Raw genomic sequence first — 13,051 nt, forward strand, 5'->3', positions numbered from 1 at the left:
TGTGTAGTGGTGTGTACCCCACTTCAGTTCAGTCACAGTTCATATTCACGGCCGCTGCACCCCGCACACACCTCACCACAAGTTCATACGAGATTTGAACGCGCGCTGGGAGGAAATGTTGTTGGTTCGCACGCACAGCTTAACGATCGTACCACGGGGGGCACCCCGATGTTGATCGTTAAAATTTGGATTTGTTAAACTTTGCTACACCTTACAACTATGCATACATAGTAACGAAGCTTGAATCGATCTGCCCAATTACGTTTTGCAAATTACATGATCATGTTGCTATCGTGCATCTGTGCAGTTCCTCTAATTGCTACTATCGACCACTATCTGATAGTAACTCTACTCAACGCACATGGGATAACATGATGCGCCGTCGTCTCCGTTCCTAGTGTTTCCCCCCTTGGGTTCCCTAGTGCCCCAGCATCTTGACTGATCTGAACCCGTCTTACGATGTGCGATTCTACTCCCACCCAGTACGGTACACACTAACCGCGGGTAATTCTACCCGGGGTCGTATAAAAACGAGCTTCTCCGATGGCACAATTTTCAGTTCACCAGCGGTGCTGCAGCTATCCGGAGAGTGTGGAGCCGCAATCGCGTTCGGCACGTGCCTGTAGGAGGAATTCAAAATAATTTGACGCTCGTTAAACCGTTTATGTGTGTGCTTACCCAACGCCACCATGATAGTGCTTGTGTTTATCGGCGTGTTCGCCCTGGTGTACTACGTTAACTTTCGCCGTACGCGCAAGCGGCTGTACGAGCTGGCCGAACGGATACCGGGCCCGTTCGACTATCCGCTCATCGGTAGCATGCTGCTCACGATCGGCAAATCTCCGCTCGAGCTGGTAACGCACCTGATGGAGCTGATGCATCACCTTCCGTCGCCGATGCGTGCCTGGCTGGGGCCCTTCCTGCTGGTCGTCGTCGATCGGCCGGAAATGGTGCAGGACGTGCTGAGCTCGCCCGACTGCGTGCAGAAACCGTTCATGTACGACTTTTTCCGGCTCAGCAAGGGGCTGTTCGGGGCCCCGGCGGACCAGTGGAAGCGGCATCGCAAGCTGCTCAACGCGTCCTTCTCGCCGGCCGCCCTGAAAAGCTTCGTGCCGACGCTTAACGCCAAGGCGGACCAATTTACCCGCGAGCTTGCGGGCAAAGTGTCGGGCGAGTGTTTCGATGTTCATAAGCTGCTGGCCCGCTACACACTGGTCACCATCTCGTCCACCACGCTCGGGGCGGACCTGAGCGTCGAAAAGCGGGAAGTGCTGGAGGAATACACCAGCAACGCTATACAGTGAGTGTGAGGGCCTGTCGTGGTAAGGGGTTTGTTGGGTGGACGAAGGTTCTAATAGCACCTGCCGGTATGTCCTTTTCATCCCGAAGAATGTTTACCAACTGCTTTGAGCGTATCTACAAGGCCTGGCTCCATCCAGATTGTGTCTACCGCATGACGGCGGCCTTCCGGGAGGAGGAGATCCGATTCAAGAGCTTCAAACAGATGTCACGAAAGGTATGGCAGAGGAGCAGTTTAGAAGATACCTTTCATAATAATAATGTTTTTTTTTTCTCTCGCAAGATAATAACCATGCGACAGGCCCTGCTGAACACCAAACCAACAAAGGCCGAATACCAGCAGGACTCCGATCCGGAGGAAAACCAGGAGCTGCCGAAGGCGAAAATCTTCATCGAGCGGCTGGAGGAGATCGCACACGATCCGGCCAACGGCATCGACGAGGACGGCTTCCAGCAGCACATCGATACGATGATGTTCGGTGGCAACGATACGTCCGCCCAGGCCCTCTCCAACACCCTGCTCACGCTCGGCATGTACCCGGACTGGCAGGAGAAGGTGTACCAGGAAATCATGGACGTCGTACCGCACGGTCCAGTCTCGTACGAGGATCTCACCAAGCTGACGCTGCTGGAGATGTTCCTGAAGGAAACGATGCGTCTGCTGCCCATTACGGGCCTGATCGCCCGCACACCGATGAAGGAGGTGCAGGCGCAGGACGTCACCCTTCCGGTCGGCTGCTTCGTGCTGATTCCCTTCCTGAAGATGCACCGCGACAAAACGATCTGGGGCCCGGACGCGGAAACCTTCAACCCGGACAACTTCCTGCCGGAACGGTGCGCCCAGCGCCATCCGTACGCGTTCATCCCGTTTAGTCAGGGACCGCGGAACTGTATCGGCATGAAGTATGGCTGGCTGTCGATGAAGATCTTGCTGTGCCATGTCGTGCGCCAGTATCGCATCTCCACCGACATCAAGCTGCGCGATATTAAGCTCTCCCTCTCGCTGGTGATGAAGCTCAACACGAAACATCTGATACGGTTGGAGCAACGGTGAATGTGGGAAGGCGATCCCGTTTTTTTGTGATATTGGAGAGAAATATATGCGTCATCATACCTCGTACCAGGCACTCGTGCAATTGGCCAGATCTAAGATCAGAACCTTTTTTTTTTTGCATGGTTTATCTCGTTCGATTACATCACGCTGAAATTCCATCGGCCGCATACACCCAGCGATCAGCCCTCGGCCCTTTGATTGATAAGCAGCTCCATCATTAGGTGCAATTAATTGCACACACAACGCATGCTACTGGCAGCACTGCGCGGTCGATCGATGCCCCCTTCGAGTGCTAAGGGGCGGTGGAACCCAACCCCGGTTCTGGTCCTGTACGGCGTGAGAATGCTTCCGCCCTGTTGCAGCAAAGAGGTGTTAATTACGCCAATGCTGTTGCTACTACTACCTGCCACAGTGTGGGTAACGTACTTGACACGCGGCCTGCAATCTGACCCGCTACTCTCGACGATTTTTTCATGCTGTAAACATCCCCAATCACTAACGGCACTCTTACTACATCGTGCGCGGAACGTGCTATCTGTCGTGCGTATTTAATGTGCGAGGAATCCGACTCCACACGCTGACGCCCTAAGCACGCTATTGCACGCGCCGTAGCACACGCAACGTGTTAATCATGCATCGGTACTATTGGAAAATAATTAACCAGCTCGTCCCGACGTTCAATCGACGGACGCCGTTTAGCCACCTTGGAAACAATGGTTGTCCGTTGCCCCTCTGCAGTTTCGGGAGCGAATTCGAACGCGGAACAAGCTCCTTTTATTGGTGTGATAAATTCATCGCAGATATGCTACATGCACAGCGTAACTGTCTACAGACATGCACGCTATATGCTGTGTGTGGTTGGCTAACTGAAAAGATTAATTAATTAATTCGTATATTCTTGCCAGCGATTGTGCGATCAGGTGTCTCATTTAATGGTTTTTAAGTGCATATTTGGTGCTTTTTCACGTTCCATTTTGTTAAATAGTCAAATTGATAGGATAACAACATCTAGCTAGTAATTTCATTATCACCAAAAACACCCGATATCAGCGAATTTAAATAGGAAAATATTTTATCTTACTAAGAGAAACATAAACCAGTTTTTGTTTTTATGGATAGTTATTACAAAATTAATCAGACGATTACAATGTAATATTGCAATTACATTTTTTATTATTATTTTTTACAAATGTGTTTATAGTTCCTGCCACACTGCTTTTGACCTAAGATGATTTGAACGTTTTCCGTAGAGTGATTACGAAACTGCTCTTCAACGTAATCTCAATTACATGATTGGCCGTTAAAAACTCGTTTTATCATTATGGTTTGCAATCCGATGCACTCGCCGCGACGTTTTAATAATGCATGCATCTTACTATTATATGTATAATGGATCTTAAAAAGCATATTTTTTACACAGTTTCCCACGCATTCCGTACGAAACGCTTTTCTCAATTGTATTAAACAAAGCTTGGAGTTTTTTTTTTATTATTGGAAAGATCATGTACAAAACACAATTAAATGATAAAAAAACGGACGTAGGATTCAGTTCTTTAATGATAGAGAGAAGGTAGCCTTCATTGGCAGATCAATCGACCGCGTCTGGTGGCTTAAAATCCCGAAATTAATTGCAAGTTGCAATTGCGCTTCCCTCTACGATTTCACTATGTCTATGGGGTATTTAATGGCATGCCTATTCACGTACCAAGACATGTGCTGTCGGAAATTAAAGTATTGCTGTACTTCCCTTTGTCGTTTTCTTCATGCGGTTTAATAATAAGAATAAAATTGAATTGAAAAAAAGGAAGTAGGATGCGTATTCAATAAGATGATCCATGTATGGTTTTCTTATTTATGTTTATGCTTTAATAATGGTGCGTTCTTTCTGTGTTTCTGTCCTTAGGAAATATACTCTACTGTTGTGATTTCAAAAGCTGTTCAGTCTTGTTGATCCAACAAACTTGTTTGTAAAACTTCGAGGCGTTTATGAAACCTTTTTGGCTCGATTAGACGACTGAACGAGACCGTTGCCAACGCGCTGACAGTACTACCTTTTAAAAGGTTTTTGAAACGCCTCGAAGTTTTACATTCTGGAACCAAGCAGTTAAAGGGACGAATTACATGTTGCAACTCTTTATCATCGATAGCTAGAATAAAAATATAGCCTTATAGTGATAGCCTTACCTATCATTCATGTTCAACCACCTTACTTTCCCTTCTTTCCCTTCTTCGGTGCCTTCTGGGGCTTTTGCTTTTTCTTACGCTTAAACTGTCCCAACCCCTTGCGGACCATCGTGCCGCGCCACCAGGACTGGATCTTGATCGCCGAACGCATCTGCTTGTTGGCGAGTGCCAGCTGCTGCTCCCGCTCCTTCATAAACTCGGCACAAATTTTCAGATCCTTCTCGCGATGCTTGAACAGTATCGTCATCTCCTCGAACTGCACCTTCAGGTTCACGATCTTGTCCTTGTGCTCGGCAATCTGTGCATCCAGCGCCTTTATCTCCCGCTGGTACTTATCCGTCCAGAAGGCGATCTTTTCACTGATCTGATCGATGCAGTAGTTGATGTACACTAACACCCGGGAATGGAATGAAACTTGACATAAATGGTTCCCACTTCTCTAGCATGCCTTCCTTACCATCGATTTCGCTTTTCAGCCGCAACTCGCGCTCGATGTTCGCTTTCGTCTGTGTGGCCGTGTGCGCCAGTTCGTTCTCCTTGCCCTCGATGATGATGCGCGCCTGCTCGTGCCGGGTACGCTCCCACTGCTGGACCAGCTTCGTCTTGATGTCGTTCTCAATCCGTGCGTCCTTGAGCTTCGTCTCCAGGTCGAATATTTCGTCGTCGAGCTGCTTCAGCACGTTCTTGCACTCACGATTGACGCCCTCGAGCTGGGTTTGCAGTATTTTCAGCTTTTTCTCATTCAAGATACTGTCCCGGATCAGAATTAGCTCTTCCTGTTCGCTTTGGATGTCGTTGTCCATGAAGGTTTGCAGCGTCTCGAACGTACCGAACTCCGCCATCTCCGTGTGCGTGTCCGAAAGCAGCTTGCGCAAATTGGAGCTACAATAGTGATGGGTTTGCGAAACATTAGCCACAGGTGATTAAATTTGCCGTTAAAAAAATCATGCCATGATTCTTTACATATCATTCTGCAGCTTTACGAGAATCATTTTTCCCATCGCCAAATCGACGACCATGTTTTCGCTTAGCAGCTGGTTCTTGTACGACGGATCGAAGCGGACGTGCATCGGGGGCTTCCGTACGATCGGGGCGCTCGTTTTGTCCCCATCCCGGTTGATGACGATCAGCTTGTACGTCGCTTCCTCGATTACGATGTTTATCATACCACTTTCCATCTCGTTGAACATGGCTTTCGGGCCGAGCTGACTGTGAGATTCGGTCGTCGATGCTGCATGAAGGAGAATTGGTTACTCTTGCTCAAGCGATCGGGATCGGGAGGTTGAAGAGGTTGTTGTAGGATTCCAGCACATACCTCTCGTTGTGGTGTCGCTAACATCTTCACTCTCGGACGATTCGGTCGAATGAAAATTAGGTTTCGATAGATCACACATACCGATGTGCGTAATGTTAATTCGTTACTTAACTTTTATTGTGGATTTTAGAGGAAACAATTTCGCAATCTTATTCCGTACTTAGAGCCACTTGTTTGACGCCTCCGAACATTGCGTCCTAGCAACGGCAGGTCGGTGGCGACATGCGCGCACCGGTCGCATGCTGCCTGCTTTTACTTCAAAACATGGTCAATTCAAAAAGGCACACTTACATACAACTGAAACCGGTAAAATTCAAAAATGCCTTCGCTATCGCTTTATACTGCACTTTGAAAGCTGTTCTACGGTCTACACCTTCTGACGCTTGTTGGATTCTTTGTCGCCCTCTTCCGGTTCATCACTACTTTCACCATCAGCTGCTCCCTCTTCTGTAGCTAAAAACGGAAACGGAAAGCTTACTTAATGACCTGCAACACGGATTTTGTTTGTTACTTCTGGCCGGAACATGAACTTTACCTTCTTCCGTGCGTTCCTTCCGTGCACTACCCGAACTCGCGTCCCGTACCACAATCGCGGTGAGCAGATCGTTCAACGAATCCTTTACCACTTTGATGCTTGAAATCAGCTCACTCATATTGCTGCCCGTGACCTCTTGTGTGACCGCCTCGGTAGCGCCCTGGCTTTTAATTGTAGCTTCGATTGCGGGCATTTTTTCGCGTTGTGAAACTTGTGAATTTGGTCTGTGCAATGTTGATAAACAAAGCCCGTGCCCCGTATGAGAGCCTGTCACGTTTTGGCAGTTGAATTTGCAGGGTACGTGCATCACAATAAGGTGCCATTTTAGCAAAAACAAAATGATGCCATTAGTTCCTGTGCAATCTTTCCGCATTTTGTACTATTTTTTTACATAATTTAGGAAAATCTCATGTTTAACGCTACTTGTTTTGTTTAAATATTGGTCCAAAACCAAAAGGCCTTTTCGTACATTTGCGTTCAACTGTCATAGCGTCACGTGACAGCGAACATGTCAAAATGCTCGGCCCATGAACCGACCTGCCTTCCAGCCCAGAGTGAATAAAGAATTAGCACGAGTGGTCCAAAGTTTTGTTTACGATTGTTGGTGCAATTTTCGCTTCTTTCGGCCGTGTCCGCGTGCGTGTGTGTGTGTGTCCGCTAGTGGGCTGCCCATGATTCAGTAATCCTTTCCCGCACCCTCCCAAAATAATGCGATCCTGGACGACACGATGGCTTTCCCGAGCGTTGCACCAGAATTGGCAAGCTGCAAGCGCCACTGCGGAAAACAAGCCCCGCACCTACTCGCGCTTCATCTCCGTCGTCAGTGGCTTCCCGAAGAACCTGGCCCAGTCAAAGTACAAGCCTGGTAAGATGGGGGACGATGCGTGGTTCATCGCCAACACCAAAACAGCCGACGTCCTCGGTAAGTAAGGGCCAGGCCAGGAGCAGACAGGACCCCCCGCGCACAGCATTACATGATGTTTTTTTCCTCACCCTCTCCCTTCTTCTACTTCTGCTCTCGCTCACCATCTGACAGGTGTCGCTGATGGGGTCGGCGGATGGCGCAGTTATGGAATTGATCCGGGCGAGTTCGCGATGGTGCTGATGAGGAACTGCGAACGGTTGGTAAAGTTTTCCCGCTTCGATCCCATCAAGCCAGTGAACCTGATTGCGTCCGGATTCCGGGATCTGCAGGACAACAGGAAATGCATTCTGGGTAAGGGGGACCGTTTCGATGGCGAGCCGTGTCACTCACGAACAAGCAAATATCATGTGCCTTCTCGCTCTGGTAATCGCGTGCGAGCGAATGCAAAAAAACCGTTCCGCACGTGTGTGTGAGTGTGTATGTATTTGTAGTGGTGACCGTGACCATTTAATATTTTTGCACAACACCACTCTCCGGGCGGTTTCGGTCCATAGTTGGGCGGTGTGATGATTGCACATCTGGGGTGTATCAAGATTAAATAGTGAACCCTCCTTTCGCCTCCATTCCGTCTCGCCCCACAGGTAGCAGTACTGCCTGTATAGTGGTGTTTAATCGCGAAGACAGTAGCATTTACACGGCCAACATCGGCGACAGCGGCTTCATCATAGTGCGCAAGGGTGAAATAGTGCATCGCAGCGAGGAGCAGCAGCACTACTTCAACACCCCGTTCCAGCTCTCCCTACCCCCGCCCGGCCATACCGATGTGTTGAGCGATAGGCCCGAGTCGGCCAACACGACCACCTTTCCCGTGTGCAACGGGGACGTCATACTCGTCGCCACGGACGGTGTGTTTGATAATGTTCCGATCAAGCTGCTAGTCGACACTCTCCAGCGGGTAAGTTGATTGTAGTATTAGTTCCACACCACCACCACCGCCATGTGGGGTAGTGCGCGGTTGGTAGATGAAATGAGGATGAGTGCGCCCCGTCTAGGCACGTGATGCAAGCGTACCGTAATTAGTAATCGTTTTTGTTCATTTACGGTGCAAAGAAAAGAACAGAGAGACAGAAAGAGAGAGAGATAAGTAGCAACCATGTTTCTAAAATGCCTAATGTTTTTATTAATGAAGTTAATTTTTTACATGTTTAGTGGCATTGAAGGCAAACAAATGACCGTCATGGTTGACTAACCCTGCAATTTGGTTGTATTTTTCACTCTGTTTTTTTGTTTATTGTTATTGGAACATCCTAATCAGCAATTGATCTTTATATATAGAGTTCAGTTTTTTTTTTTGCGATTTTAATCATTTTTTACTGATCCTCTTTCACACACATTCTCGTTAATTGAAAATAAATTATTTTAGCAAACTGGATTGCAATTTAATCCTAAAATTTCCCTCGTTACAGGTGGAAGGAGAAAACGATCAAGTCAAGTTACAGATGTGTGCAAATTCGATTGCGCTAATGGCAAGATCGCTGTCGTTCGATAGTAAGTTTCTATCACCCTTTTCCGTAAACGCTAGGAGAAATAATATCAATGCAATGGGTATGTATTACTTATGTTAACCATTTAACAGCTGTTTAACAGCTGTAGTAACAGCTCGTACTAATTGTGTGGCCTTTTTTCCACTTTCCTTTTCTTTCCACTAGGTGGTAAACCAGACGATATAACCGTAGTGTTAGCGACCGTAGCTCTGTAGCCTCGTGCATCAGACAGCATGCATTCGAAATGCTGGCATTGTGCAAAACCGAAAACCAACAAACATACAAAAATTAGAACGCAGAACGGCGCGGCCAGGAGCAGCATTACTGGGGAGGAAGAAATTACTCTAATAGAAAACGGGCGCGTGTGGGCAGGCGAACGAACTTCTTAGGCAAATTAAGTTAGCGATTGCGGGAAACAAGGAAACGAAGGAAGAAAAGGAAACAAAACACAACCACCACCCATGCAAAGAGAGTTACCCAGCCCACAGCAAAATGGGTGGGAACACTGGTGGAAGTGCTGGAAGTGCTGGCGGAACGGAACCATACATGCAACGCGAAAGGCTGTTGGAATAAATTTTGTTGTAGCTTTTAGGTTTATTGCTTCTTATATTAGTTTCTTATTATTTTCCATCCTCTTTGTCTGTGTCCGCAAGACAAAAGGGTTCCTAAAGCGATCAAATAATAAAACTTCGAATCGACCCATTTTGTAAGGATGTAGAAAGGTGAACGTCTACAAAATAGGCGAAACAATTTAAAACTCTGAAACCCGTTTTTTTCATTTCTCCTTTTTTGGGGGAAAAACAGAATAACAAGAAAGAATACGGATTACGGCATCAAATGGTTTTCTTTTTTTTATTACCGTAGCTCTAGATACTGAATGTATGTGTGAAGTGCCGCGTACAATTAGTGAACATGGAAGTGAGAGAGTCTCCCACGCTCCAAACCAAACAACACGTGGTGCAGTTGAACAGTTGAACGAAGCTGGGTGCGCGTAAGTCGAACTATGTGTAAGCCGATTCTATGCGGATGCGCTGCAGTGGGTTTACTTTTGCAAAAACTCCATAATGTCCTCCTTCGAGAGCATTGGACTGGTGGCCGATTTGGCCGACGCCTTGCCGCCCGTCTGCGAGGGAGTGGGAATGAGCGGTTGCAACTGTCCGTACGGGTTGCTGCTGCTACTGTTGGTCGGTGAGGTCAGCTCGAGCCGCTTCGTTACCCCCGTCGAGCCATTGTTGTTCATCCACATGTTGGAAGCCATGGATGCTGTAGGTGCTGCTGCTGGCGCCGGCATCATGGGCATTGCGATGGCCGGCGGAGGATGGACTTTGTTTTGTAGCGTGGAGGAAGCATTCTGTTGCTGCTGTTGCTGTGTAAATAGATTGTAGTTGTTGCTGTTTTCCTTTGCTGTCGTTGCCATCGGAGATACGCTCCAATTCAAATTGCTAAAATTAAATTAATTTTTAGTATATTAATAATGAGGATAACAGACTTACTAAGCTCACTATTTACCTTTGGGGTTGAAGTGGTTTCAGTTGTAGCTTCATTGGGCCGCCACCTGCTTTCCGCTGTTGTTGTTGTTGCTGCTGCTGCTGTGCCGTCGATTGAGCCGTTTGTTTGGGAACCGTTGACGCTGGTGATTGCATAAAATCCCCATAAAGATCGTTGCCACTACCAAACCCTAAGCTACCAAAGGACTGCTGCAGTTCGGATTGCTGTTTTTCCTGCAAGCTGCTACTGCTGCTGGTACTGGACGAGATGGAACCCGCCTTGCTACCCAGCTTATCCCCCTGCTCGTCCTCAATCTTGCGCGTAAACTCCTTGATCAGTGCAATGATGGCATTGAACTGCTGCAGCGAAAGCCCATTCACGATGGTCATCGGGAAGAGATGGGGTAGCACCTTACAGGCAAGCACATCCTTCGGTATGCCTAGCCCATCCGTGTTGAACGATATTTTATAGACACCTGCAAACCGAAAAAGGGAAAATGCAATTTCGTGCACACCAACCGGGCCCGCCCGATGGCAGAAACACTTACCAACAATCGCCATGATGACGGCCGGCTCGCGACAATTCACGGACGGAAGGTACGACACGATATCGTCGATCATGACCCACTTGTCGATTTTCGGTGCCAGCTGCCCCAGGCAGAGCAAGCATTTCACCCGCACCGACACCAGGTTCGTGCCGGAGCAGAGCGTCTTAATGCGCGGCACCAGCCCACCCTTGATCGTGGCCTTGTCCAGATGCACCACCACGGAGGGGATGATCGAAAGGCAAAGCTCCTGGATTTGTTGCGATTTCGATTCGAGCGCTTTGTAGACGAGCGGCAGCACGCTCGCCCGTATCTCCTCCGACGGGCACACCTTCAGCAGCACGTCGAGGTTTTGGAAAAAGATCAGCATTATTTGAACCGGCTCGTCCAGCAGCATGACCGGCCGCAGATGGGAACTGACGTGCTGCATGTACTCGGCCCTGGTACAGCTGGCCGTGATGGTGAGAATGTTCGTCAGCACGAACGGTATCATCGAACAGTTGACGAACTCTTTCACCAGCAGGGGCAGGATGCGATACAGCCGCACGCGGTGCGGAATGTCGCCGATGATGGTGGCGAGCCGCTTGTAGAATTCAGACTTTTCTAAGTTATCCTTCGGAAATAGCGTTTCCAAACTGTCTAAACATTGCACATATTGGTCACAGAAGTATGAAATCTGCAGAGAGGGAATGGATTACGTTCGTGTTGTATTGGATTTCGATTAGAGGAAAGGGCCGTCGGTCTATCCGCCCACTTACCTGAGTTAACGACTGCAGCGTCGGTCGAGCCTGAGGATTGACGCTAAGCATTTTCTTCACCTCCGATCGCAGCGATTCCGGGATCGCGGTCAGCTTCGGTGGTCCTTGATTGCTAAGCTTGGTGACGGACTGCTTGTACCCGTACAGATCCGACGAGGCGTCAGGGGAGGGAATGTTTTCCCGTGTATAAATTGTATAAATTAAAATACCTTAAAAGGGATTACAAACATTAATACAAGCCCTTCAATAAGAAAAGCTGTCGCCTTTTGTCACACTACCTAAAGAATAAATATCGGTCGAATCGTTACAGGTGTTTTCCAGTATCAACTCCGGGGCCGTCCACTTCGAGCCCGGGTTGCCCAACAGCCGGCTTTTGAAGGGATGGTTCCCCACCGGCGTCCCGGGCGCCCGTTTGCTCCAGCAAAATCCAAACCCAAACAGCTTCCACACGCCCTGCTTGTTGACGATGATGTTTTCCGTGCAGAGATGCCGGTGCACCAGCTGCACCTCATCGTGCAGAAACCGGATGCCCTTGATCAGCTCGAAGATGCCAAACTTGGTGTCGAACTCGGACAGCTTGTACTCCGCCAGCAGCCCGGTGTTGGAAACGTTCGTCGTGTTGCCGAGCAGATTGGCCAGGCTGGCCACGACGGGCTCGGTGGCGAACGCGATCGTATCGCGGCTTTCCTCCATCGCGTGCTGCACCGTCAGTACCTGCGGGTGGCGTATCTTCGTCAGCTGCACCACGCCGCGCCGTATGTTTTCGCAGATCTCTTCCCGCTCGTCTTTGGTAAACAGCTCTAGCTGCTTCTTGTCGAACACAAATATGGAGGCCACCTCCTTCGTCGTGCGTTTGCTGCCGGTGTAGATTTTCCACACCAGCTCTGACGGGGAAGGAAGGGAGAGAAACAGAAAAGTGTGAGCACTGTGTTATCAACGGTATTGGTGAGGTGGCTTTCCAAACCACGGAACTCGGATGATTCATTCTACGATCAGCACGAACGTTCCGTATGATACAACATAAACAACGACAGTCGTTGTTTCAGGAACGGCACCGCGCGCACCACACAGGTTTCCTCCGCATTACCTGTCCCTGCGGATCCAATATGTTCCGCGATATCATAGTCCTTGGTGAGAGGATTCCCCAGGAATACGGCGGACAGGGTGGAGACCGTCTGTGAAACGGACGAATAAATCTTGTTTATGGCATCCATGGAACCGTGCTGGAATGTTGAAGTGAATTTTGACCGCTGGGTACAACTACTGTCGATCCGTTTGCGCTTTCTTTTTTCACGATTTTCGGGATAATTTTTGCCACAAACTGGAAACCAACCAACAGCGCCCACTTTTTCTGTTGATTTGTGTGTTTTTTTCATCTCCCTTTGCAAACGTCAACCTGACACCTCTTTCTTTCCTTTCGATGTAAACAACGCACGCACACAAACGCAAGCGCCGCCGTTGCAGC

General features: G+C 48.6%; 4 protein-coding genes across 4 annotated transcripts; 2 read left to right on the top strand and 2 right to left on the bottom strand.

The window, feature by feature from the left end:
• Positions 1-58: 58 nt before the first annotated feature.
• LOC120953099 (cytochrome P450 4C1-like) lies at positions 59-2,461 on the top strand. Its single transcript, XM_040372780.2, has 3 exons — positions 59-1,300; positions 1,390-1,516; positions 1,583-2,461. The coding sequence occupies exons 1-3, from the start codon at positions 690-692 to the stop codon at positions 2,351-2,353; spliced, it is 1,509 nt and encodes a 502-aa protein (XP_040228714.2). The 5' UTR covers positions 59-689; the 3' UTR covers positions 2,354-2,461.
• Positions 2,462-3,503: 1,042 nt separating this feature from the next.
• Positions 3,504-6,663, bottom strand: LOC120951696 (dynein regulatory complex protein 9-like). Its single transcript, XM_040370545.2, has 5 exons — positions 6,388-6,663; positions 5,853-6,305; positions 5,501-5,768; positions 4,995-5,419; positions 3,504-4,927 (listed from the first exon to the last, which is right to left on the bottom strand). The coding sequence occupies exons 2-5, from the start codon at positions 5,929-5,931 to the stop codon at positions 4,560-4,562; spliced, it is 1,140 nt and encodes a 379-aa protein (XP_040226479.1). The 5' UTR covers positions 5,932-6,305; positions 6,388-6,663; the 3' UTR covers positions 3,504-4,559.
• Positions 6,664-6,922: 259 nt separating this feature from the next.
• On the top strand, positions 6,923-9,561 carry LOC120949318 (protein phosphatase PTC7 homolog). The gene is made up of 5 exons (XM_040366539.2): positions 6,923-7,309; positions 7,424-7,603; positions 7,894-8,207; positions 8,719-8,857; positions 8,962-9,561. Exons 1-5 carry the CDS (start codon positions 7,096-7,098, stop codon positions 9,009-9,011), a joined length of 897 nt encoding a protein of 298 aa, XP_040222473.1. The 5' UTR covers positions 6,923-7,095; the 3' UTR covers positions 9,012-9,561.
• Positions 9,562-9,615: 54 nt separating this feature from the next.
• On the bottom strand, positions 9,616-12,993 carry LOC120949317 (SCY1-like protein 2). Its single transcript, XM_040366538.2, has 6 exons — positions 12,674-12,993; positions 11,865-12,470; positions 11,587-11,795; positions 10,832-11,504; positions 10,306-10,759; positions 9,616-10,238 (listed from the first exon to the last, which is right to left on the bottom strand). Exons 1-6 carry the CDS (start codon positions 12,960-12,962, stop codon positions 9,839-9,841), a joined length of 2,631 nt encoding a protein of 876 aa, XP_040222472.2. The 5' UTR covers positions 12,963-12,993; the 3' UTR covers positions 9,616-9,838.
• Between the last annotated feature and the right edge of the window lie 58 nt (positions 12,994-13,051).

The sequence above is a fragment of the Anopheles coluzzii genome, chromosome 2, assembly GCF_943734685.1.
Source record: "Anopheles coluzzii chromosome 2, AcolN3, whole genome shotgun sequence".
In the NCBI taxonomy this organism is placed as follows: Eukaryota; Metazoa; Arthropoda; class Insecta; order Diptera; family Culicidae; genus Anopheles; species Anopheles coluzzii.

What these genes read in the sequence shown, in the direction of transcription:
- LOC120953099 (XM_040372780.2), top strand. Translation starts at nt 690, where the DNA reads ATGATAGTGCTTGTGTTTATCGGCGTGTTCGCCCTGGTGTACTACGTT. An exon ending in TACACCAGCAACGCTATACA is followed by an intron (nt 1,301 to 1,389) that starts GTGAGTGTGAGG and finishes TTCATCCCGAAG; the next exon opens with AATGTTTACCAACTGCTTTG. An exon ending in TCAAACAGATGTCACGAAAG is followed by an intron (nt 1,517 to 1,582) that starts GTATGGCAGAGG and finishes TTCTCTCGCAAG; the next exon opens with ATAATAACCATGCGACAGGC.
- LOC120951696 (XM_040370545.2), bottom strand. Translation starts at nt 5,931, where the DNA reads ATGTGTGATCTATCGAAACCTAATTTTCATTCGACCGAATCGTCCGAG. An exon ending in TAGCGACACCACAACGAGAG is followed by an intron (nt 5,769 to 5,852) that starts GTATGTGCTGGA and finishes TCCTTCATGCAG; the next exon opens with CATCGACGACCGAATCTCAC. An exon ending in GTAAAGCTGCAGAATGATAT is followed by an intron (nt 5,420 to 5,500) that starts GTAAAGAATCAT and finishes TCACTATTGTAG; the next exon opens with CTCCAATTTGCGCAAGCTGC.
- LOC120949318 (XM_040366539.2), top strand. Translation starts at nt 7,096, where the DNA reads ATGCGATCCTGGACGACACGATGGCTTTCCCGAGCGTTGCACCAGAAT. An exon ending in CAAAACAGCCGACGTCCTCG is followed by an intron (nt 7,310 to 7,423) that starts GTAAGTAAGGGC and finishes ACCATCTGACAG; the next exon opens with GTGTCGCTGATGGGGTCGGC. An exon ending in AAATAATATCAATGCAATGG is followed by an intron (nt 8,858 to 8,961) that starts GTATGTATTACT and finishes TCTTTCCACTAG; the next exon opens with GTGGTAAACCAGACGATATA.
- LOC120949317 (XM_040366538.2), bottom strand. Translation starts at nt 12,962, where the DNA reads ATGAAAAAAACACACAAATCAACAGAAAAAGTGGGCGCTGTTGGTTGG. An exon ending in CGTCATCATGGCGATTGTTG is followed by an intron (nt 10,760 to 10,831) that starts GTAAGTGTTTCT and finishes TTCGGTTTGCAG; the next exon opens with GTGTCTATAAAATATCGTTC. An exon ending in AAACCACTTCAACCCCAAAG is followed by an intron (nt 10,239 to 10,305) that starts GTAAATAGTGAG and finishes ATTTAATTTTAG; the next exon opens with CAATTTGAATTGGAGCGTAT.